The sequence below is a fragment of the Patiria miniata genome, unplaced genomic scaffold, assembly GCF_015706575.1.
Source record: "Patiria miniata isolate m_02_andy unplaced genomic scaffold, ASM1570657v1 HiC_scaffold_10, whole genome shotgun sequence".
NCBI classification, from domain to species: Eukaryota; Metazoa; Echinodermata; class Asteroidea; order Valvatida; family Asterinidae; genus Patiria; species Patiria miniata.
In genome coordinates this window covers 18,295,613-18,319,420 of record NW_024037048.1, presented here as the reverse complement: position 1 = coordinate 18,319,420, position 23,808 = coordinate 18,295,613, and the positions used below count along the sequence as shown (strand labels likewise).

At 39.8% G+C, this 23,808-nt stretch overlaps 1 protein-coding gene across 1 annotated transcript; it reads right to left on the bottom strand.

Annotated features, from left to right (window-relative positions):
* Positions 1–1,961: 1,961 nt before the first annotated feature.
* LOC119739322 (endophilin-A1-like) lies at positions 1,962–14,280 on the bottom strand. Its single transcript, XM_038214211.1, has 7 exons — positions 14,166–14,280; positions 11,720–11,853; positions 10,684–10,750; positions 5,497–5,597; positions 4,387–4,490; positions 3,295–3,431; positions 1,962–2,609 (listed from the first exon to the last, which is right to left on the bottom strand). The coding sequence occupies exons 1-7, from the start codon at positions 14,278–14,280 to the stop codon at positions 2,422–2,424; spliced, it is 846 nt and encodes a 281-aa protein (XP_038070139.1). The 3' UTR covers positions 1,962–2,421.
* Between the last annotated feature and the right edge of the window lie 9,528 nt (positions 14,281–23,808).

Below are 23,808 nucleotides of genomic sequence, written 5' to 3'. Positions count from 1 at the left end.
ACCTTGCAGAAAAACTGCAAAAACATTCTTACTTTTAAGTTCGACAAATCACTCTGTCGCCCACTAAAAGTAGGCACCAGATCATTCAGAGTGAAAAAAAAATACACTTAGATTGAAAAAAAAAGTTTGAATAGATTTTTCTCTGTTAGAGTCTCAGGTGTAAAGAAAAGAAAAGAAATTTCACTCCGAGAGAAATATGGGAAAGACTGTTGCATCCTGATGTCATTTTTTCCTCATATATTATCTCAATGAATTAGTCACTGCAAAAATGTCGAAAAGACATGAATCTGGGACTGAGAAACGTGAGTCCAATTTTGTTAGAAAGTGGTCTTAGACTCTCCATAGACTTTGTGCATAGCCAAAGAAGTAGCGTCTGGATACTGCATTCTTTCCAAAAGCGTACCATTACTACTACCTTGGGTTTTCATCTCGGGTTTAACACGTTTTCTCACAAATGCCATCCAGAAAAGGAAAAATAGGGATTGATTTCCCTACTGCCTTTATACATTGAGTGTCAACTGTACATAAAGTTCAGGGATATAACTACACAAGTAAAAAAAAAAGATACTAGTAAAATAAAGACCATCAATCTCGACTTGAGACAGTTTTAGCTTCAACGCAAAATATAAAGTACTTTTCCTATTAAGACAAACAAATCAATGCAAGATTGAACTGGCAACTCTCAAATGAAATGCCCAAAGTTCAACCCTGTCTAGTCGACTCAAAAGTTTGCTCTATAATCTCTGAAATCTGGACATCTATGATAACTTTCCCACTCTTTTCCCTATCAGACATTGTAGTGTGAACCATTCTCCACAGCTAAGTTCTGTACAAAAATAGGTTATTTATTTATATATGATACATAAACTACGTCTACCGAAACAGAAAACAATTCTAATTTTCTCTACGATTGAAAAAAACAAACACCACAATGATCAGTTGCTTAAGATTTCCATTATAAAATAGATAAAAGGTACGCAAGAATTATTTTAGCTCCATTTATACATAATATTCAAGTAATGTAACATTCGGTATTTGTATCATTATGATATAATGAATTACAATATCAAGAAATTATTCTTAAATTGTTCAGTTCCTGTGTGTTAGGGAGCGTCTTTAAAATTGGAATAATTAGCCATGTCTGAATTACTGGGCTACGACTACGGCTTGATATTACACATGAGCCATAGCTGAGTAATTCAGACACGGCTATCCTTGTTCTGTATCAAACAAATTACATGTCAATGGAAATGCTAGTTCCTGATGGCAACCTAGTATTTTCCCCATTGTGCTGCAAACGGTACCAGACTACTCTTGAGCAAACCTTGATCAAGGCTGTGTTCAAATTACTTGACTACGGCTTGCAATCACACACACGTCTATGGAAAGCGGCTGAGGTCACTTCCCATAGACTCCTGTACTTCCTAGCCGTAGCCACGTCTATGGAAAGCGGCTGAGGTCACTTCCCATAGACTCCTGTACTTCCTAGCCGTAGCCACGTCTATGGAAAGCGGCTGAGGTCAATTCCCATAGACTCCTGTACTTCCTAGCCGTAGCCACATCATTTGGAATTCACTGAATCTGGGGAACTTTTCAAGAGTTCCAAGTTGTATAATGCCTCCTTTTAAATACCAACAGACCGGTAATTTCTCATTTGGTATAATCAAAGGGAAGACATATTCTTAGTTGTTTCAAGAAAGAAAACACCAGACTGCCAAGGCTTACAAAGAACTAACAATTAAGAGATCTCGTCTATGGAAATACATAGCTTAATATGATGGAATTTAAAAAAAAAAAAAAAGTACACAATAAGCCTTTTCGGAGTTCCAACTGCGCATTCGTAACCTGTGACAACGCGCATTGTTTGTCTCAAATGGCCTTTGACATCATCGCGCCACTGACTTTACAAAAAGGCTGTTTGTGCATTGTGGGTACTGTCAAAGGGCATTTGAGACAAACAATATGCGTTGTCACAGGTTACGAATGCGCAGTTGGAACTCCGAAAAGGCTTATTGACATTATGCTGATATACATTGGACCACTCTCCAGAGGGCGCTATTCAATGTATCTGTTCACTGTACACAGAGTTCCATTGTGAGTAACCAGTATTGTAGTACTCATACTGATAGAAATGACTCATACTCAGACAAAGTACTCATACTCATACTTGTCATGCCAGAATATGCGTACTCGTACTAGCACTCAAGGCAAAGTACTCGTCTTTGTATTTGAATTCATGATGACAAAGTACTTCAATGTGTCCTTGTGCCCATGGCAACGTACTCGTACTCAAACTCATGATGACAAAGTACTTGTACGTGTACTCATCGCGAAGAACTCACGCTCATACTCAACCTCACGATGACAAAGTACAAACTGCAACACTATAAGTAACGCTACCACCTACCATGATTAAACCGGTTAGATAATTTCCACGTAGTTAGCCGGGAAGTATCCCGTGTGACCGTTTAACTCTCCATCGATCCAATTCTCGTCGATCTTACTGACGATGCTGATGATGTCGCCCTCCTGAAACCCCAGTTCGCCCTCGTTTTCGGCCTCAAAGTCGTACAGTGCCTTGCAGCGTTCCTTCGTTGCCGTTACAGGTACTGAGAAATTGGAAATAAATATCACAAAATCAATTGAAAAATAGCAAATTTATTCAGTTTGCACAAATTTGCAAGGTACCAGTTACAACTAATATACATCACATGACAGTTGACATGATGGTTAGTTGGTGACCTGTTTTTACTGAGCAATATTTTCTGTCCAGTTTGAAAGCCTATAGGTTGCAAACCAGCGAATAAACTGCCATAGACCTCAGTGATAAATACCTGCACTTCTAAAGATCAGGACAAATACTCACAAGTCTCTAAAAAGTGCTTGAGGCACACATCAAATTAAAACTTATTTCATCATCTTTCATTTCATCAAGTTTCGGTGGGTAATCCAATGAGTTTTGGGAGAAAATTCCATCCAAAGATGATCACCCCTGAAAGTAGTCCTGAAGTCCATCGCCATTTTGAAAAACGATGTCTATGCTCCATTGCAAAATAGAGCAAATTTAGGGCCTACTGGTAATTTCATGCCAATTTCGTCCTCATCACGGCATGGACCCTTCTGTTTTTTTTTACAAACCCTCGGCTTACAAAATGCTCCAATACTTGTAGCAAACAAATTGAGGGCATTCAAATCGTGATTTGGCCAGGGAAGGCAAATTGGGGCCTATTTACTGGCCTGCAACCTTAAGCAAACTGTGTGCTGAGCTGGAGCATGAGATCCCTGTTGACTTACCTGGTGCGTTGTAATCCACCGTTGACGGGTACGCGTCGGTGTCGTCTCCGTCACTGGAGTCTCTCTTCGTGGAGTAAGAGTTGAAAGTACTTCTGGGTTTGCGTTCTGATTTGGGTCGACTGCCTGCCTCCTCAACCCTGGAAAACATCACAGAACATTGAGAAGGATGCTAACTGACAAGTTTGGGTATTATAGTCAGTCAGTCACAAGGCCATCGCAAGGCCATCACAAGGCCATCACAAGTCATCACAAGTCATCACAAGTCATCACAAGTCATCACAAGTCAATCACAAGTCATCACAAGTCAATGACAAGTCATCACAAGTCAATGACAAGTCCATCACAAGTCAATCACAAGTCATCACAAGTCAATCACAAGTCAATCACAAGTCATCACAAGGCCATCACAAGGCCATCACAAGTCAATCACAAGTCAATCACAAGTCATCACAAGTCATCACAAGTCAATGACAAGTCAATCACAAGTCAGTCACAAGGCCATCACAAGTCCATCCCAAGTCCATCACAAGTCATCACAAGTCCATCACAAGTCCATCACAAGTCAATGACAAGTCCATCACAAGTCAATCACAAGTCAATGACAAGTCCATCACAAGTCCAGCACAAGTAAAGTCATCACAAGTCAAGGGTGTAGGTGGGGATGTGGGGTGTAGGTGGGGGTGTGGTTGATCTGTCGCAAATGGAAGAGTTTGAGAAAAGGGATATCAAGTCCAAATTTTAGCCAAGGAAACTAATTCTGGTTAAAATAAGAGCATTTTGAAACTTCACTTTCAAAATCGAACACTTTACTACACGAGAACAAAGAAATGTCTCCACAAGGATACAAATTTTAGAAGGTGTGTGGGTGGGGATGGGGATGGAGGGATGGGGGGATGGGGTGGGTGGGGTGTATGTTCTGGACCTCTGATGTTAGGGTTGTTTTCTTTCTGATTTAAGTTTCACAAATCCGTTGACGAGAAGCATCGATTTAGAAAAAAGTAACCCCTCCTTCTCTTCGTTTTTTTTTTTGATTATCAAAAATGGACACTTGTTGTGAGTTGGGGGGGGGGCAGATTTCCCCTGTTGGCATACCTTTCATTGAGTGTTGAGAGAAGGCTTTCCAAAACCTCCGCAGACTGTTTGTGGTATTCTAGCTGAGCCTCAGCTAATGCTTGAAGCTGTAACACCTGCTCAACCTGTTAAAGAAAACCAATCAATTAGTCCGTAAATCTCTGTTCATCAACATCTTACTCCAGAAATAGTTGGATGGATTTGCTACCAACTCAAATAGGCCCATTTATCAGACTTGCAACAGGAAATTTGATACCTTACCATGTCTATTAACCATGTTTATTGAATCGAAATGAAACACAATACGCCATAGCTACTTTTGAGAAATAGGAAAGATTTTCCCTTTTTATTTCAAAGGGCCCCATGACATGAATTTCATTTGGGAACATAATTTGTACAACTTTCTACTCCCCTTTAAATGTATGAAAACTATTTCACATCCATTTTTGGATAAATGTATTGAAAAGTGTACTTTTTAAACATTTAATATTGTCCATGCTTTTCCTGACAAATGAGGGTGCTGTTGCTGTGATGTCATTTCAGGAAGACACTGTTCAGTTTAGGTGTTTTCTGTTCAAATTGTGAACCCAAAATTTGCTCATTGAAAACATTTGTGGGAAAACTTTGCTCATTTGCTTACTACCATGCTCTGACAAAACAAACAAAGAAACTTTACAACATCAAAATATCCCAAATTTTGGTGTTGAAATAGCTATAACATTAAAGTTTCCGCCTAAATTGACATCACACTTTTGCTCAAGAATATGAAAATTCTCACTGGCATAAAAACCAAAACAGCACCTAAGTACCCTTAAAAATTGCAAAATGATAACTGAAAATTATGAGGTTAAATGGGACACAAAGGTACATTTTCAAGAATTGTATAAAAAAATTACATTAAATGGCCATTTAAAGAATATCTTACACAACAGAAATAAATAGGAAACCGTCAATCTCTTCACCCATACAATGTCGGTATAAATTATTCTTCCATGGTTGAACTGAGAGAAATATCAAAATAAATGCGAAGAAATATAAAGTGAAAACTTGTTCTTGAGAGGTATCTCATTGAGTAGTAAGATGCTCTAGTGCATCTTGGCTCATCTTTGCTCCGATTTGTCAGGTACTTACATCACTCTCAAGGAGGTTCCTCATCCCGTTCTCAGCAAGCTCCTGAGATTCGTGAAACTTCTCTTCTGCAAACTGGATTTCTTCTTCAGGAATTGTGCTTCCTGCAACACAAACAAAAACAAGATTGATGAGAACAAAAGTCAGACATATTGGCTCAGAATTATCCAAGATGCCAGTATTTTCCTGGTGTGGAAATGTAGTATAATTGCTGCATCATGCAAGCATGCATTAACCCTAACAGAACTCAACCCATCAAACCCCAACGGCATGTTTAGTGGGAATCTGTCAGGATGGGTACAGTACCCTTAAACTGACAGTCTTTTACATTGGGTTGGCACACCTCCAGAATCAAAGATAGAAATATGTGTCAGCAGTTTCCCATATGGTGTTGGAATTTGCCAGGATGGGTATGGTTCCTGGTACATCATGCTAGGGAGTTAGAGTTAATCCGTCACCATGTACACAATGAGTCATAAAGAAAGTGACCAAATTAGAAACATATTTCAAAAAATATGTGGCTCGCTCTGTTTAATAAAAATAGGGGTAAAGTACTTGTGATTGACTAGTAACTGTGAAAATTTCACGTAATTTGCATACTCTATTCCCAAGTAATGAATATTTTGATACAATGATCCAACATTCAGTTGTCCACCACTGATCATTTATCATTCTGCAAACAAATAAATACCCATTAAATACCATGAAACATAAACGTTTTCCCACCTCCATGAATGAATGGAAAAACGGACAAAAATCGCCATCAATATTTCAGAAAAAAAGAGTGGACTTGTTCCTCGTAATCGAAACACAAAATCTGACAGTAAAAATACTGTTTCAGTCTTGACTCAAATGATTGAAATCTCATTTGTATTTGAATGCCTGTGTGTAATCTGTAATTCTCACTCAGCTCAATAGCTTCCAATGGCATTCCATGGAGCTACATTTTGAATACTTCATTCGTCTATTAAATTTGATTGCTTTTTAAGATTTTTTTGTATTAATCCAGGTTTTTTTTTCAAAATGGCGGGCGGAAGTGATTCAACAACTGCTTCACGAACGAACAAATCATACACAAACATTTCTTCCATGAAATGCTGTTATTATCCTCGTCCAAGATGTTTAGATTGTTTAAAACGTGGCCCATGAACGCCAACTTTTGTGAAATCGATCGTAAGTTCATTGCGTGGCCGCGCAATAAGTTTGTTGCGTGTAAGTCCTACGCATGGCGTAAGTTACGCACTGTTTTGTGAAATCAGCTGCATAACAAAGTTCCGTACTTATTACAACTCACACATATTTAACACTTAGACATTCTCAATTTCGTCCTCGGAAAAGTCACTTATCTACACTTTTCCAAGTTTGAGTCCACGCAAAAATGATTTGGGTCAATTTTTTTCATCAATGCAATTGAATATTGACCAACAAAATGCAAAAACAGGCTCATTAATATGTATGAGATGTAATGAATATTCATGATACCTCCATATATACAAATTCATGTTATTTCTGACAGAATCAACTACAACCGACATTAACTCTTTGCCAGTAATTGTCCTTCTTTAGTAGACAATAATTTACAACAGTAACAAATTACATTCTAAAACTTGTAACACAATATGTCTTTTGATGTTAAACTAAAAACACTCTTAAAATCAACCATTTTTTTGGTCAATCTGAAGATCTTCCACTGCAACTTTTCTTTTTCTTTTTGAAGATCTTGTTGAGGTTTTATTGATAACATAAATTGTCGTATTTCATCACCCAGTAAAACAGACATTTTTGGTCTTTGGACTGTTGCTTGATTTGGATGTGCTTAAAATAAACTGGAAAAAAAATGAAATGAAAACGGAATGATAATCTCCAATCAAGAAAACATAGCAGCTGGCTTAAACATGCAGGCAAAGTGAAAATGCTGGCTACGTTTGTTCTATGACATGCTGTTAGTGTTTCAAGCAGGATGTTTGAAAACAAAACATGCAAGTTTCATGAGGACGTTCCCGTGAAATGCCAAACAAAATAAAGGAAGTAACATGCACAAGCTAGCATCAAAACCAAAACAAAACCAAAACTGCAAAATGACAAAGTGAACTCTAATCCAGTTTTGATTTTCAAAAAAAATGACTACCGAACTTTAGAAATCTGGGATAATATATTTCAAAATAGCGGTGTTTGGTATAGCAACGTTCCACTGTATATGAGAATGTAATTTCCAGTAACCCTGCTTAACCCTTCTGTTAGTGAGCATAAGCCATGTCTGAATGACATGGCTACGACTAACACTAGCCCACATGGGAAGTGGCTTCATCTGCTTCCATAGGTGCAACTAATGTATTAGCCGTAGCCACTTCATTCTGACGTGGCTTTACACTTTTTCCTTTTCCCTTCATTTTCGACTCTGCACTCACGGCGAAATCTACAAATATATAGCACTACTGCCTACTCTATAGCCCAGACTGCTGGCCAAATTTGATAGGCTTTAGGCCGACAATCCATGTGTCCGTTTTTGATGTGCGTATTGCGTTTTGCATACCAGTTGCGTATCTGCGATGCGTACTCTGAAAATCCACGAGTACATATTTCTCGGCACACTTGACCGACGTAAAAGCTCATATTCCCACAATGACTGGTCTTAACACAGCAGGGATAACGCAATGCGCAATACAGGTACATGGACCTATGTATGTATGCACATTGCTTATCAAACAACTGATTTCTACACATCAGGCAGTGCGCACTACGCATGACGGACACACAGATTTTTGGCCTTATACTGTATTTTCTGAATCCTCAATCAATTCTGATCTATTTCACCACAATATTTTCTACGAAATGCTACGCTACAAAATCGGTGTTGACGTACCGCCTGCTGCTGAGAGGAACCGACGAAAACGTTTTTACGGGTACATGGAAAGTAAAAATAGAAACATGATGTCATCATAGGATTATAGACCAATGGGCTCTTCCCACAAGTACCCCCTCAACGGTAAGAAAGGGAGAGTTGGAGTCGGGGAGACGACCGGGAGAGACATTTGAACGCATTGCCAACGACGCCTGACGTCACAGGTAGACGCTATGGCTTTGTGCATATTGGGAATGAAAGTAGTCAGGGTACCATGCGCTATACGTAGTGTGTCCTATCCACTGGACTATTGAAAGTGATCAAATAGCTCCCTCTCCTGTTTGCGCATGGAGACCATTAATCTAAACAGCCATTGGATTCCTTTGTATTCAGTTTGGTCGTTTTTTTTTATCCCGGAGGCTGTCTAGACAAATCCTGAAGGGGTAGACGTTTATTAGGGACATGTAACTGATTAACTAACTAAAACACACTTTTATAAGATGGAATTTTGCGTCGGGGTGATATAAATCAAATTAGGTTTTGCCCTTCACTGACGTTTAAACACTGTATACTCAGTGTGTTACCCACTGAGTATACAGTGTTTAAACGTCGTGGAAGGGCAATTAACCTAATTTGATTTAAAACACACTTCAAAATAGAACGTCATGATAGTACGATACACGTACAGGCTTTCAAGCAGACCCAGGTGAAGAAGTAGGAGAAAAGTAAGGTCAAAATTTACAAAAACCAACAGGACAAAAGTCGGATTTTGGAGGACAGACTCAGGATAAAAGTAGGACTGTAGTGGGCTTTCTGGGGTAGTTTTCGTTGATGCTCGCCCACGTCCACAGCATCATAAGCCTCATTTGGCATGTTCTGTACTCACAACACTTGTGCTCCATCCTCAACTAAGCTCTTGGAAGTACAGTTGCAGTACTCCTGCGCCCAAGTAACACTGCCATGAAAGTTTTCAATGAGATTAAATTTCTTCGGAGTTGTGGGACAAAAATCAAGAAAAAAGTACGAAAAAATGGAGTACGGTAAAAAAAAAAAAAACTAGGAAAAGTAGGAATATTTAAAAGCCTGCACGTACATGTGGACTAAGGTTAATCTATTACATGGACATTTATCACGGTTGTAAATCTTAAGCATCTAGCATTCTACATACACACATTCACAATATTGTTGTAGGGAAAGTACAAGGTAATATTGTGCATTAACAAAGGTCAAATACACTATCTATTCTCATTTTTGAAACTCACAGACAATTTCGCTTATTGTTAGTTCAAAAGTGTACTGAGCTATGGGTGTATACTATGGGTGCTAAGCAAAATAAAGGACCATTCATGACGAGTCTAGGAACTAGACTATTGACATACCGACCAAACCTGCTAATGCTGATGAGTATGTAGATGATGCACAGTGAAAAATGAAAGTAAAACATTAATACAGTAAGTGGTGAAAAAAAAAATGATGTTGAATTCAAAGGTGTGGAAAATTTTTCATAGCGACGTTAATTTTAAGGATTTCATGATTAAACTCTTCTATTAGAGACAGTTAGGCCTATCGATCAAAGTAACAAAGTTCAGTTCCCGATGACAATATCCACTTTTGGAAACAATATTTGGCAGATCAGATATTGGCCGCTGAGTGAATATGGTTGACACAAAGTTCAAACTTTTTCTCGACTGTCTAAACTAAGTCCTCAAACAATCTAAACCACAATTGAAGGCTTGCAAGGAACACTATTTTAAATGCAATTTTTGTTTTTCTTTTAGTGCAAACAAATATTATTCGCATTATACAGTATGTCCAAAAGAAATGTCCGTCTGACTATTTTTTTTAAAAATACAAAACCATGAAGTCCATTTTGAAAAAGTTTGATTGTGCAGATACTCCTTAGCCTTGGCCTCAACCCCGATGAGTTTCATTTAATTTCAGTCACGCATCACTGCACACTTGTCAATTGATCACAACAACATTTTGGGACACTGTGACCAAGTTCCTTGCCTTAATCAATTTCAGTGCTGTGTTAAGTAAGCTGTGTAAAATCATGCATGTTGTGAAAAGGGCTGCAATTGGGATTGGAATCATTTGCCTGGCTATCAGTCATCATGGCAAGACCTCAGTTTAATGCTCAAGGGCAAATGATTCCAATCCAAAACCACATCAGACTTTTTTTCACAGACACTTTTTTGGGACATACTCTATGACAGTTAATAATGATAAATCAGGTCAGGTTAACAATAACACTTTGGAAGTCTGATGGTTTGTTTTTGTTTTAGTTATGATATTTTAGTAATGTAAGATGATTTGATATGATGGAGTTGAGATAATCTGTCGCCTACCTTTTGCTTGCTTCTTCTTTTTGTAGTCAAAGTCAAGACGTCGCCCCTGTAACTTCTTCCGATGGTGCTGTAGAAATCAAACATTGGGGAGAAAGTTTATGTACTGTTTGACAAGAGACATTTGCACATTGCTGTAAGGCTCCTTATATAAATTATGGGTCAAAGTGTGACAATTTTCGAGTTCCTGTTATCTCTGAACGTTGTCATTTGCCGTTCAAGTATCATTAAGAATTACTTCAACAATTTGTTGGGTAGGTTGTCTGCTTCACATAATCACTCTTGGTGGACGACTGCATTAACCCTAACCTTTCCAAATCCTCCCAAATCCTCTTTGCAAAATGGAGGATTTTGCAGGATTGAGGCTGTTTAATTGGCAAAAATGTGTGGCTGATTTTGCAGGATGCAGTGTGTCAAGGTCTTGGGCCGGGCCTTGTGTTTGTTTATGCTCAGCTGTGCATAAATTATACTTGAAGTCCTCCGCACTGCTCCAGGATGTCACTGGCTCTGCCTCAACATATTGACAGTGATTGCTGGAGGATTTTGTAGGATTGAGGCAGTGATCATTCTTCCACGGATCACATTCAAGAAATAATGGAGGATTTTGCAGGATTGAGGCTGCATGCAATTTTGACATGGAGGCAGTTGGAGGATTTTGCAGCATCATCGCAAAAATGCCCAGGGAGTTAGGGTTAAGAAGACTTTAAACAATTTTGTATTCGTTGTGTAGGTAGTTTGCTATTCATAATCACTCTTGGAGGACGACTGCATTAAGGAGTGCATCAGAATTATAAAATCACAGATGTCAGATGTAACAGGGACAGGAAAAAAGTGGACCCCAAATTTATCGAATGGCAAAAAGTGCACAGGCATAAGTTACAACCCAAATCAACCAGTAATCGATCACTTGTCTTGTATCAATTTTTTTCCAGATTTGCCACAATTTGTGCTTGAATTTCCCCGCAGGTGGCTGTGCAACACAGTCCTGCTTCTATCAAAATCAACCAAATTCTGTCAGATTCTGTAAGATGGAACTCACGTTGATCTCTTTCAGATCTTTGTTCTTGAGATGATCCAGGGGATCCAGGAAGTTCTGTCTGACGTTCAGATCGAAGGCGTCCTTGACTTCAGAAAGTTGCCTCAGTGATTCTCCCATCTCGACCATCGCCATACCTGTATCCAAAAAATAACCAAATTTTGTTTTTGTTTTTTTATTGATACCTATAAAAAACACAATTTTATTGTTCTGTTGTTTCCACCAAAACTAAACAGCTGTGCTAAGTATACCCTGGAAGCTAAGATTGTCTATGAAATGCATGGTCTATGAAATGCATTATTAGACAGAGTAAAAAAAAAAAGGTTTCCCGTCTGCTTTTTTTTTTCCTCCACCATGAGGTGAGGTATATGTTTTCATCGGCTTTGGTTTGTCTGCAAACAGGACAACTCAGGACAACTCAGGATAAATGCGGAGGCACTAGGCTCACGTGAATCGTGCACTCCGGACTCCTTCGACCAAAACATTTGCGAGCCTCGTCTTTAAGAACGCGTGCACGTAGTCGTGGCGCGACCTCAAAAATGGCTTCTAATTTTGTTTGCCGGATTACGCTATATGAGAATGTAATTTCCAGTAACCCTGGTTAACCCTTCTGTTAGTGAGCATAAGCCATGTCTGAATGACATGGCTACGACTAACACTAGCCCACATGGGAAGTGGCTTCATCTGCTTCCATAGGTGCAACTAATGTATTAGCCGTAGCCTCTTCATTCTGACGTGGCTTTATGCTTTTCCATTTTCCCTAATTTGTGCTTGAATTTCCCCGAACGTGGCTGTGCAACACAGTCCTGATTCTATCAGAATCAACCAGATAATGGGTGATGTTAGATTTTGTAAGATGGAACTCACGTTGATCTCCTTCAGATCTTTGTTCTTGAGATGATCCAGGGGATCCAGGAAGTTCTGTCTGACATTCAGATCGAAGGCGTCCTTGACTTCAGAAGTTGCCTCAGTGATTCGCCCATCTTGACCATCGCCGTACCTGTATCCAAAAAAAAATGCAAGATTTTATTGTTCTGATGTTTCCATCAAAATGAGAACAGCTGGGCTATGTATACCACGGGAGCTGGGATGGTCTATGAAATGCATTATTCAGCAGAAATATTTGAGAGAATTGTGCCTAAAATTGATGATACAAGCATGGCATTTGGCACACAGTCAGAGTATGTCTTATTAAAGGGCCATCACAGATTTGCCCTTTGAAAAAATCTAGGTAACAAGCAATATTCAAAATTTTCAAAATGGCTGCCATTGGTCATTTTACTACCTATAGTGGAATCTGGCGACCAGAATTAGCAGGTTTTTACTGCGGTGGTGTCTCGCTCACACGCATACTGAACGTGTTCTTAAAGACGAGGCGCGCGCATTTTGGTATTCTTATTGGTTGAAGGAGCCTAGAGCACGCCCCCTACCTGAGTGCGACTCGCGCAAACATTGCGCCACCGCAGAAAATGGCTGCCATCGGATTTGTCTATATTTTTTCAAAGGACAAATCTGCGATGGCCCTATGGCCAAATATCTTTCTCGTGACATACTCTGACTGTGTGCCAAATGCCATGCTTGTATCATCAAAGGCACAATCCCATCGCCTATCTGCTGTACTAGTACATGTAGCTACAATATTGTTGGAAACAAATAAACAGACAACTGACAAATTTGCCAAATAAAGGGCGAGTAAAAAAACCGAAACACAAACGGCTGGACCAATTTTTGATTGAAGTTTTTCCTGTAGCACTTTCAAAATCCAGGATATATGAAAGCCCAGTTATTAAACTTTCTTTTAGTACAAGAATCATTCAAATCACTCATGTACTTTTCAAGTTACGAAATTTTGAACACAACCACCGTTTTAAAGTTCTGTCCACATATCACAAAAATAGGAAGTGTTCTTGCAGCAAAGTGATAACAATTCTCACAGGGATGCATGCAAATTGTTTTCATTTTACTGAAAAAACACTTTTTGTGATCCGTGGACAGAAATTTTAAAACAGTGTTTGTGTTGAAAATTAAGCAACTTAAAAAGTACATGAGTGATTTGAATGATTCTTGTACTAAAAGAATGTTTAATAATTGGGCTTTCATATCCTAGATTTGGAAAGTGCTACAGGCAAAACTTTATTCAAAAATTGGTCCTGCCATTCGGGTTTCGTCTTTTTTGACTCACCTGTATATTGCAAATGCATGCATTTATAAATAAGAAAAAAATAAAAAAATAAAAAGTGGGTGCAAAAAAGGCAGCGGGCAGCTACGAGAAACTGGTTTATTTCTTTACTTGGCCTTGCATATATCTGAAGTGTTGGGCACTACATAAATTACACAATACTCATGGTACTATGTTGGTGGATTGGAACACTGATTAGAGCACCTTTTTGAGAGCTTTATGATCAGTCTACCACAGAAGGAAAGAGAATACATCTTGTAGTTTGCTCACTAAACGTTGAATCTTCTCCTAATTCTCTGCCGTTCTTCAGCATGACTTCTCCCAGGAATCCTACGGGTTGTTGAGGCTTGGTTCCTCCCTTGTTCTGACCAAGGACTTTGCTCATGGCTCTGTAGACTGTTCAGGAAAGACAAAACGATTGATTAGGGTCAGCACACAAATAGAAGATCTATCTCTATTTGGTTTGTTTGAAGTGAATACTTAGACCCGATTCAAACCGGTGTTCTATAGTCACCCCAAACGTAATTATTCCAAAGGTTACAATTAAAGGTAATATACGACATTTGCAAACACCAACAAACAAAACTACCAAATTATTATGAAATACTTTACTTGACTGTAGGTGAATGACAGTCTCAGACATCCTGTGAAATCATGGCACCTGGTGTGCTGTCATTTTTAAGAAAATGGGAATTTTTGTATTGATTTCAAAAGATGGTCGGCCGACCATCATAGGAAGAAACTGATTTATCCAAATAGTGCCCCAATTTACCCAATTTATTTAGTCCACATTTTTTTTGCAAGCGGTTACACATCCGTGAATGGATGCAAGCCAGCTAGTCTGGTTCTCTGAGCTCAGGGAACAACACAAGATCCGGCCCAAGACCTTGACACAGTGCATCCTCATAAATCAGGCACACATTTTTGCCATATAGCCTCAATCCTGCAAAAGCCTACATTTTGCAAATAGAATTTTGGAGGATTTGGGAAGGTTAGCGTCAACGATGTTGCAATTTTGGTTCTTACCTGGATTGGGCTGAAGGTATTCTATTGTCTTGTTCACCAAATCATCCACTGTGTGACCTGCCACGTCAATTTTCTAATGAAAAAAAAAATACATTACCCAAAGACAATGAGAAGAATTCAATAAGCATAAACAATCTCAAGCAATATTTACTAATACTAAATGTGTTAAAACTTTTTTCGCTATGGCAGGAGAGATTCATACCCTGGACTCCGTTGCGTGTACACAACAGAGTCCAACCTGGGCTAGGACTAGGGCTAAGTTACACTTACAGCAGACAGGGCTCTGGAGTGCTCTGAAACGTGCAAAACAAAACGGGCACAGAAAATGTCCTCAGTATTTCACCAACCAAGTTTGGAGACTCAATTCAATTTTCAAAGGAGATTTTTCTTCAATATTTTGCACATGAGAGGGAAGTCAAGTGATTTCAAAATGGGACTAAATACTAGACTGGTACATGTCCAACCATCATGACCATATGGTCCAACTATTTGAAAAGACTGACCTCTTCATTCAGTGTCAATAGTCTGGTGGCTTGACTACGGAGAAATGTGTAGTAAATTGAGACTAGTTCCCGCTTCATGCCACACGTTTCTTTAATTCTTTTGGCATGGTTGATTGATGCAGTACTGAAGCTGTGTTGGACTGGTTGTTTCAGGTGCCAGTCTATTTTCTTGCTTTGCATGTTTTCAATACCATAAGTTTTGGGACTCTCATACACAGTATTGAGAGTCCCAAATTTTCGGACTACACTTACAGTAGTCCGAGTAACTTGGACCATGCTTGGACCCAACTTATCGTCTTTTTAACATTCAGATTTCACCCTCAAAATGGCCTCCCAATTACTAGCTAGGCCACCTGAGGTACAAATAGACATCGATGATTAAGATGGTTGTACTGAAGTTTATTTACGATCCGGAAGAAAAGTGAAATTTCCCGTTCAATTCTGACAGCTCCCCTCGCGATCATGAACACGTTAAATTTCCGACTCATGTTAATGTTTGAACGACGTGATGTAGTCTTCATGCCCAGCGTACATTCAATGGTCCCCATATCCCAAGTGCGATTCCGTTACCGAGCGCGAAGCATCGATTATGAAAATGAGTAGACTGGATCTCGCTTGTGAACACAAGTGGATTTCAAACGGTAAAAGACAATCGGGAACTAGCTTGAACTGGTTTCCGCCCATAAAAGCTGTCCTAGCTCCCGACTCTCTATTATCGTTTGAAATGTACTTGTGTTTACAAACGAGATCCAGTCTATACTCATTATCATAATCGATGCATTGCGCTCCGTAACGGAATCGCACTCGGGATATGGGGACCATCGAATGTACAATGTACGCTGGGCATGAAGACCACATCGCATCGTTCAAACATTAACACGAATCGGAATTGAATGTGTTCACGATCGTGAGGGGAGCTCTCGGGATTGAATGGGAAATTTCACTTTTCATCCAGATCATAGGTAAACTTCAGTACAACCATCTTAATTATTGATGTCTACTTGAACCTCAGGTGGCGTATCTAGTAATTTGGAGGCCGTTTTGAGGGTGAAATCTGATGTTTTTATTGGGCAATGTTGGGTTTTTGGAAATCAGAAAGTGCTGCCTTTTTCAGATGTCTCTTTTTCGTGAAATTTCCAGATTCGTTTGCACACGTTCGCGTATCAAAATTTCAACATGAAATTTCACGAAAATTACACATCTGAAAAAGGCAGCACAAACATGACAAAAGACATGAAAGAGGGTGAGCATGGTGAGTAATTTCTAAACAAAAATAAAGTACAAACTAGGCCTAAATGTGAATATCAAAATTTGACAAAGTTCGACATGTTTTTGTACATGATGGACTAGTCCGAAAATTTGGGACTCTCAATACTGTGTATGACTATGAGAGTCCCAAAACTTAAGGTATCTACATAGTGTATATCGTGCAAAAGTTTGTGCTGCATAACAAAACCAGTGTGAATCAAATTTGCAAGCTTCTTACTCACTACAGTCATGACAGTTTCTTCAATAATCCCCCAAACTTTTGCCTCGCAAAGTTGCTGTTGTGAGCATTGCATCACCAAAAATTCAGCTTTTAATTCTAATTTTGCAGAGAGATATCGAAATCCCAACGTGAGACATCACGGTGATTAGCCCCATAAATGTGGCCTATTTACTGGACTGCCTCCGTAAACATAGGCCACACATCCACTAGCTTGAGTAACTCCAGCTGACATGCTCCATATTCATTCACATGCTACATGTGAATGAATATGGAGCATGTTAGCTGGAGTTACTCAAGCTACACATCCACATATGTACAAAAATCGTGTCGACTTTGCCAAATTTTGATTTTCACATTTAGGCTTACTTTGTAGGTTTTTTTTGCTTTAGAAGCATTCTCACCCTCTATATAGGCTAATCAGAAAGTGCTGCCTTTTTCAGATGTATATTTTTCGTGAAATTTCCAGATTCATTTTTACACGTTTGCGTATCAAAATTCAACATGAAATTTCACAAAAATTAGACATCTGAAAAAGGCAGCACTTTCTGACTAGCCTATAAAGAGGGTAAGTATGCTTCTAAAGCAAAAAAAATCCTACAAACTAAGCCTAAATGTGAAAATCAAAATTTGGCAAAGTCGACACGATTTTTGTACATGTGGATGTGTGGCCTATGTTTACGGAGACACTCCAGTAAATAGGCCACATTTATGGGGCTACACGTTGATGTGTACTGCAATGCATTGTGCAAAAAGACTCCTCAGCTATAACATTTTCATCATGTAGATAAAACAGCGCCCTCTTGTTGATCTGAGTGAATGCAAAATGTTTCATTTTTTAAAGCTATAGTCCATCATTTGTAATTAGTGCATTTTGTTCGTTTGAGGCAACAAAAGTGTTCAAAATCTAATAAAGGATACTGAGCAACTAACCTGATGAAGTTTCAGCTAAGCTTCAGCTGTACATTCCGAGAAAAACGGCATTCTAAGATCTCAATTTTAAATCAAAAGTTTAATACTGAATCATGTTTTGAATTGTTTTGTAATTGCAGCTATACGCGGCGTCGCGCACTGATCCGACGAATTATAACAACCGCGCGCGCGTGTGCGTCGTTCCAATACTTGTGTGCGCTGCGCTGAATAACAAAACGAACTACTAATTTAAATTTTCCTACGGTGCTTCTTAAGAATCACCGTTGGAAATGCCTTCTTTCGTTGATTACTTCAAAATGACAGCTTCCCAGAAAGAATAATTTCACAGGGAGTTTAGTTCCCTTACTATCTTTCAACCAAGTTTGTTTTTCAACAGTAATTACGCCAGTTACTTTTCGGATGGCTGCAAATGATGGACTATAGCTTTAACAGAGGGCGTTATGTTCATTTGGCCATCGATTAAAAAACAAGTCCTCTTTCTACTGTCGCGCCGCCACCCTCTAGTGTCGTCCCACTTACCGATGATATCACATTTAACAAGTCCTCTTTCTACTGACTCATCGCCTTTTTTAACATTTGGACATATCGCCACACCATGTCCAAATGTTAAAAAAGGCGATAAGTTGGGTCCAAGTTACTCGGACTACATCTACATGTATATCTATCACTACCGTGCGTGATATATTACTCATGAGCTTCTAGTGACGTCATAGTCATGCATATTCATTACGCGCTCTACTGTCGTACCATTTTATGCTACCGGGAATCAGACATACATTTCTAAAGCATGGAGAATGACGTGGATGGTTTTTGAACTGCCAAAAACTTGCCTTAAAATTGGATTTTAGATTTCGCAGGTGACACGCTTGCAACTATAGTATTTTGATGTATGTGTTGTGTGGGCATTAATTAGCCAAATGGTGAGTAAAAAAACGTCAGTTGTAATTTTGCACGTTTTTATGCACTCACGGTCCCAGTCTGATGATGGACATGGTGGAAGTGTGGCCTTTATTTGCGGAGGTAGTCTAGTAAATTGGCCACATTTATGCCGGCTAGGGTCCAACTCCAAGTTAGGCTACGGTCCGCGGACTACACTTGAACCTTCAAACACCATGACCTACTCCTAGAACTATGAGGCTCCACGTAGTGGAGCCTCATAGGTTCAGAACCCCGCAAAATTGTTGTCAGCACAAAACACTAATTAAGTACAAAAACGTCCATCCCAACCAAGCTTTTTCCCACAGAACCACTGCACAGTTTGCCCCTAAACTCCGTACAATACCTCATGACATACTCACGTTATGTGCACCCAACAAACATCGGTGGATTCTGTCTGTTTTTCAGCAAAAATGATGAAAAATATGCCCTTTCCGCACTGAGCCAACCTAACACTTGAAACGAGCACGCGCGCAGAATGATCGCAGTCATTTTCGGTTCGATCGCTCGGAGCGCGCCACGGGGGGTATAATGTATTAGGAGCGGAACGATAGTATGCGCATGCGTACAAGTGCAAGTACGTACCCCCCCGCGGCGCGCTCCGAGCGATCGAACCGAAAATGACTGCGATCATTCTGCGCGCGTGCTCGTTTCAAGTGTTAGGTTGGCTCAGTGCGGAAAGGGCATATTTTTCATCATTTTTGCTGAAAAACAGACAGAATCCATCGATGTTTGTTGGGTGCACATAACGTGAGTATATCATGAGGTATTGTACGGAGTTTAGGGGCAAACTGTGCAGCGGTTCTGTGGGAAAAAGCTTGGTTGGGATGGACGTTTTTGTACTTAATTAGTGTTTTGTGCTGACAACAATTTTGCGGGGTTCTGAACCTATGAGGCTCCACTACGTGGAGCCTCATAGTTCTTAGCCCCATAAATGTGGCCTATTTACTGGACTGCCTCCGTAAACATAGGCCACACATCCACATGTACAAAAAACGTGTCGACTTTGCCAAATTTTGATTTTCATATTTAGGCTTTCTTTTTACGTTTTTTTTGCTTTAGAAGCATTCTCACCCTCTATATAGGCTAATCAGAAAGTGCTGCCTTTTTCAGATGTCCATTTTTCGTGAAATTTCCAGATACATTTGCACACGTTTGCGTATCAAAATTTCAACATGAAATTTCACAAAAATTAAACATCTGAAAAAGGCAGCACTTTCTGATTAGCCTATCCCTATATAGAGGGTAAGAATGCTTCTAAAGCAAAAAAAAACCTACAAAGTAAGCCTAAATGTGAAAATCAAAATTTGGCAAAGTCGACACGTTTTTTGTACATGTGGATGTGTGGCCTATGTTTACGGAGGCAGTCCAGTAAATAGGCCACATTTATGGGGCTACATAGTTCTAGGAGTAACCTAGCCCCATAAATGTGGCCTATTTACTGGACTGCCTCCGTAAACATAGGCCACACATCCACATGTACAAAAAACGTGTCGACTTTGCCAAATTTTGATTTTCACATTTAGGCTTACTTTTTACGTTTTTTTTGCTTTAGAAGCATTCTCACCCTCTATATAGGCTAATCAGAAAGTGCTGCCTTTTTCAGATGTCCATTTTTCGTGAAATTTCCGGATACATTTGCACACGTTTGCCTATCAAAATTTCAACATGAAATTTCACAAAAATTAAACATCTGAAAAAGGCAGCACTTTCTGATTAGCCCATATAGAGGGTGAGAATGCTTCTAAAGCAAAAAAAATCTACAAAGTAAGCCTAAATGTGAAAATCAAAATTTGGCAAAGCTAGTCGACACGTTTTTTGTACATGAGGATGTGTGGCCTATGTTTACGGAGGCAGTCCAGTAAATAGGCCACATTTATGGGGCTAGGAGTAACCATGACCATGATTTTGAACACCCGAATCCCACCCGACATAATTTGCTGACCTATCTCGAACACTCTATCTAGCAAGAGCTAGCATCATCACGATAACCCCAGTCCAACCGAGGGATTCCTTCTGCCAAAATCGCTTCATTCTCCACAGCTGCGGCTATTTCCTTATCGAATATCACCTTCAGTTCCTTCCACTTTGTCATGTTTGTGAACAACAATTTTGCTCCATCTGGCATAGTGTCTGGTTGTTGTGTATTTGTTGTGCAAGTCTGTGCAATTCATAACAGTGCCCTCAATAGTCAGTTGGCGTCCAGCCTAGCCCAGGTTGGACGTCGTCTACATTGCATTGTACACAACGGAGGAGTCCACTGGGCTAGCGTCCAGCCCAACCCCTCCACCCCAGCTTTTCCAACTTTCCAAGTTGGTGGTTCCGCAAATATTAACAAGAGATTGCGGCGGTAGTTAACCGAGTGGCGAAACAGCGAGCCGTTTGAACGGAGACTAGACAGTATTGTTCATGTACCCTAACGTGGCGCGGCCCCTAACGTGGCGCACTTTTATTTTTCGCCTGTAGCGCCTAGCTAGAGCAAAAGTTTTAACTGAAATTTCCAAGAAAGTGAAATTTCATCAAGTTCTTAACACTCCCGTTCATAAATCGCGAGTTTATTTACCCGTTACAAGTTAAAAGAAAAAAATATTTTGGCGTGATTTTCCGATTTTATTTTCAAGTGCAAAGTGAACCCTTTGAAAATGCCCCGAAAAATAAGAAAATAATTTTCTGACAAACATCTGGCTGGGTTTGTAAGTAAATATAATAATGATTTATCTGAATTTATCAAGTTTACAGAAATTCTTAAATGTTAATTTGGATTTTTCTGAGATTTATTCAAGTGCGCCACGTTAGGGAACACTCCGCCAATTTGTGCCCAATTTCCGGACGCGACCGTTTTTGCATTTCGGATTAAATTTTATGAAACCGAAATTGTTCACAGAGGTTAAATAGTAAACATTAATAAGGTAAAAGTACCAGCATTTCACTGCATGAATTTGAGGTTTATCAACAAAGAGGTTTGGCAACACTACACGAGGAAAGTTGGGTAAGCTTCGAAGTGCGCCACGTTAGGGAACACGACTACATGCGTCGAGTGAGCTACAAGCGAGGTTTTCCAAATCCTAGCTTCACTCCAATACCGGATCCAGCTCTATGGCAAACCCCATGTCCGAAACCGGTTTACGGAACGAAGCCGGAGTTTGGGAAACCCCGGTATGTCTCATCATGACCTCGGTGACTTTCGGTCGTTTTGTAAACATAGGCTTCGTGCCCGGTTCGGAACAAAGCCATGTAAGGCCCCTAATCAGACAAGTGGCTTTGTCATTTACGTGTATGGTATGGTCCCACTGGTATGGGGGAGGGAGGGGGAAGGGGGGCATGTAGTCGTTCAACTATCCCACCCACCCCCATCGTCGCTACGTCATTGCTTCAGAGATTATTATAAATCGAGGTGGCTCGCAATACAGAATGGCAAACTCTGGTGTGATTTGTCCGGATATCAACCGGGCTAGTTCAGGGTGAATCGTGCGCTTTATGCGGAGGCCACAAACTAGCAAATGTAGGAAGTCTGGTCGTTCCATACAAGCCTTTCTCGTTGATATGGGGGGGATTTTAAATCACTTTACATGCTTTTTTGGAACTGTGTCATTATTTTAAGTAGTGAACGTTTGATTTTTAGGTCCATCATCACCGGTCATGCATTCTAACATTTCTGGAAATGATTATTCGAACTGGGAGATATTAAAGTGTAAAAACCTTTTCCACATTTAGAAGGCCACGATTATACACGGGCCGTATATGATGCGTAAAGTTCATGGAACTTTATTTAACTGTATTTTATTTCCTCAAAGTCCCAATCAAGGAGCAAAGCCTACCTCAGGGGCATAACTACGGGGACACGGGGCATATACCCCACCCCCTGTGGAAGCCGGCCCCAGCCCTCCCCCGCCCCATTTTGAAAACCTGAATTAAAACATTAACTGTTGTAATAATACGTTTATTTTGCATTTATTGCAGCCTTCGAAAAAAATAACGCACCCCAGGTGCCCTACCCTAAGTAAAACCCAAGGTTCGCCGCTGGCTTGAGTACGATTTAATTCCTCATATAATCCCGAATATATCCACACAATTTAATAGACTGAAGCGCCAACTGTACATTGAATGAATCACGGCCAGTGTATACGTCACTTGTCTATCCACCAATCACAGTTTGTCGGTGACAAGTCGGTGACGACAAGTCGGTGACCACAAGTGAGTGGTCTGTGACTGACAGGTTGTGTGTGTCAATCATAAATTCCATGTTTGGATGTGTCACCGACATCCATACAATATCCACCAATAAGAAGCGGCCATTTCAATCTCGGTGACTAGTTTTTTATGGTGACTTTATAGCCTCAACGACATTAACATTGCTTTCATATCATTAATATGAAGCGAGTCGGTGATGTGTGATTGACAGCGCACAGGAGCCATGCAATCACAATCCAGGTCCGAGTTTTTAGTCACTGCTCAGGAAATCGATGGCACTATTTAAGACATGTGGGGCCGTCCACCCTTCATATCAACCACAGGTCACCTTCAGACGACAACCAGAGAGAGAACTGACTGCAAGAACAAGATTTTGCTCGGTGAGTGTTTGAAACAATCATTTTTCTTCTGAAGACATTTGTTGTCTTTTGCCCAAATGTGTTTGAATCAATGCGGGATTCAGATTTTGTTGAATGTTGCTGATTCAATGATTCTCCAAACAGCGAGCGCGGTGGTAGGCTTGATATTTTCCCGTCTTTGTGTGCTTGTGAAAATGTGGTAGCTTGAGGACTGAAAAAAAACCCCAAGATTTTTATTAACAAATTGTTCTTTTTCATTTCACTATGACTCTGATACACGTCTGCTAACAGCAAAACCAGCGCGCTAATTCCGATCCAGAAGTTGTGCCTTTTCCCAACGACCACTTTGAAGTTGATAAAGTATTGCGATAATTTACAAATGTGTTTGAAATTAACTTGTTCAGACGGACTTTGTTTGTGCATAACATTCACTAAGCCCGTCTGAAAGAGTTAATTTCAAACACTTTTGTAAATTATCG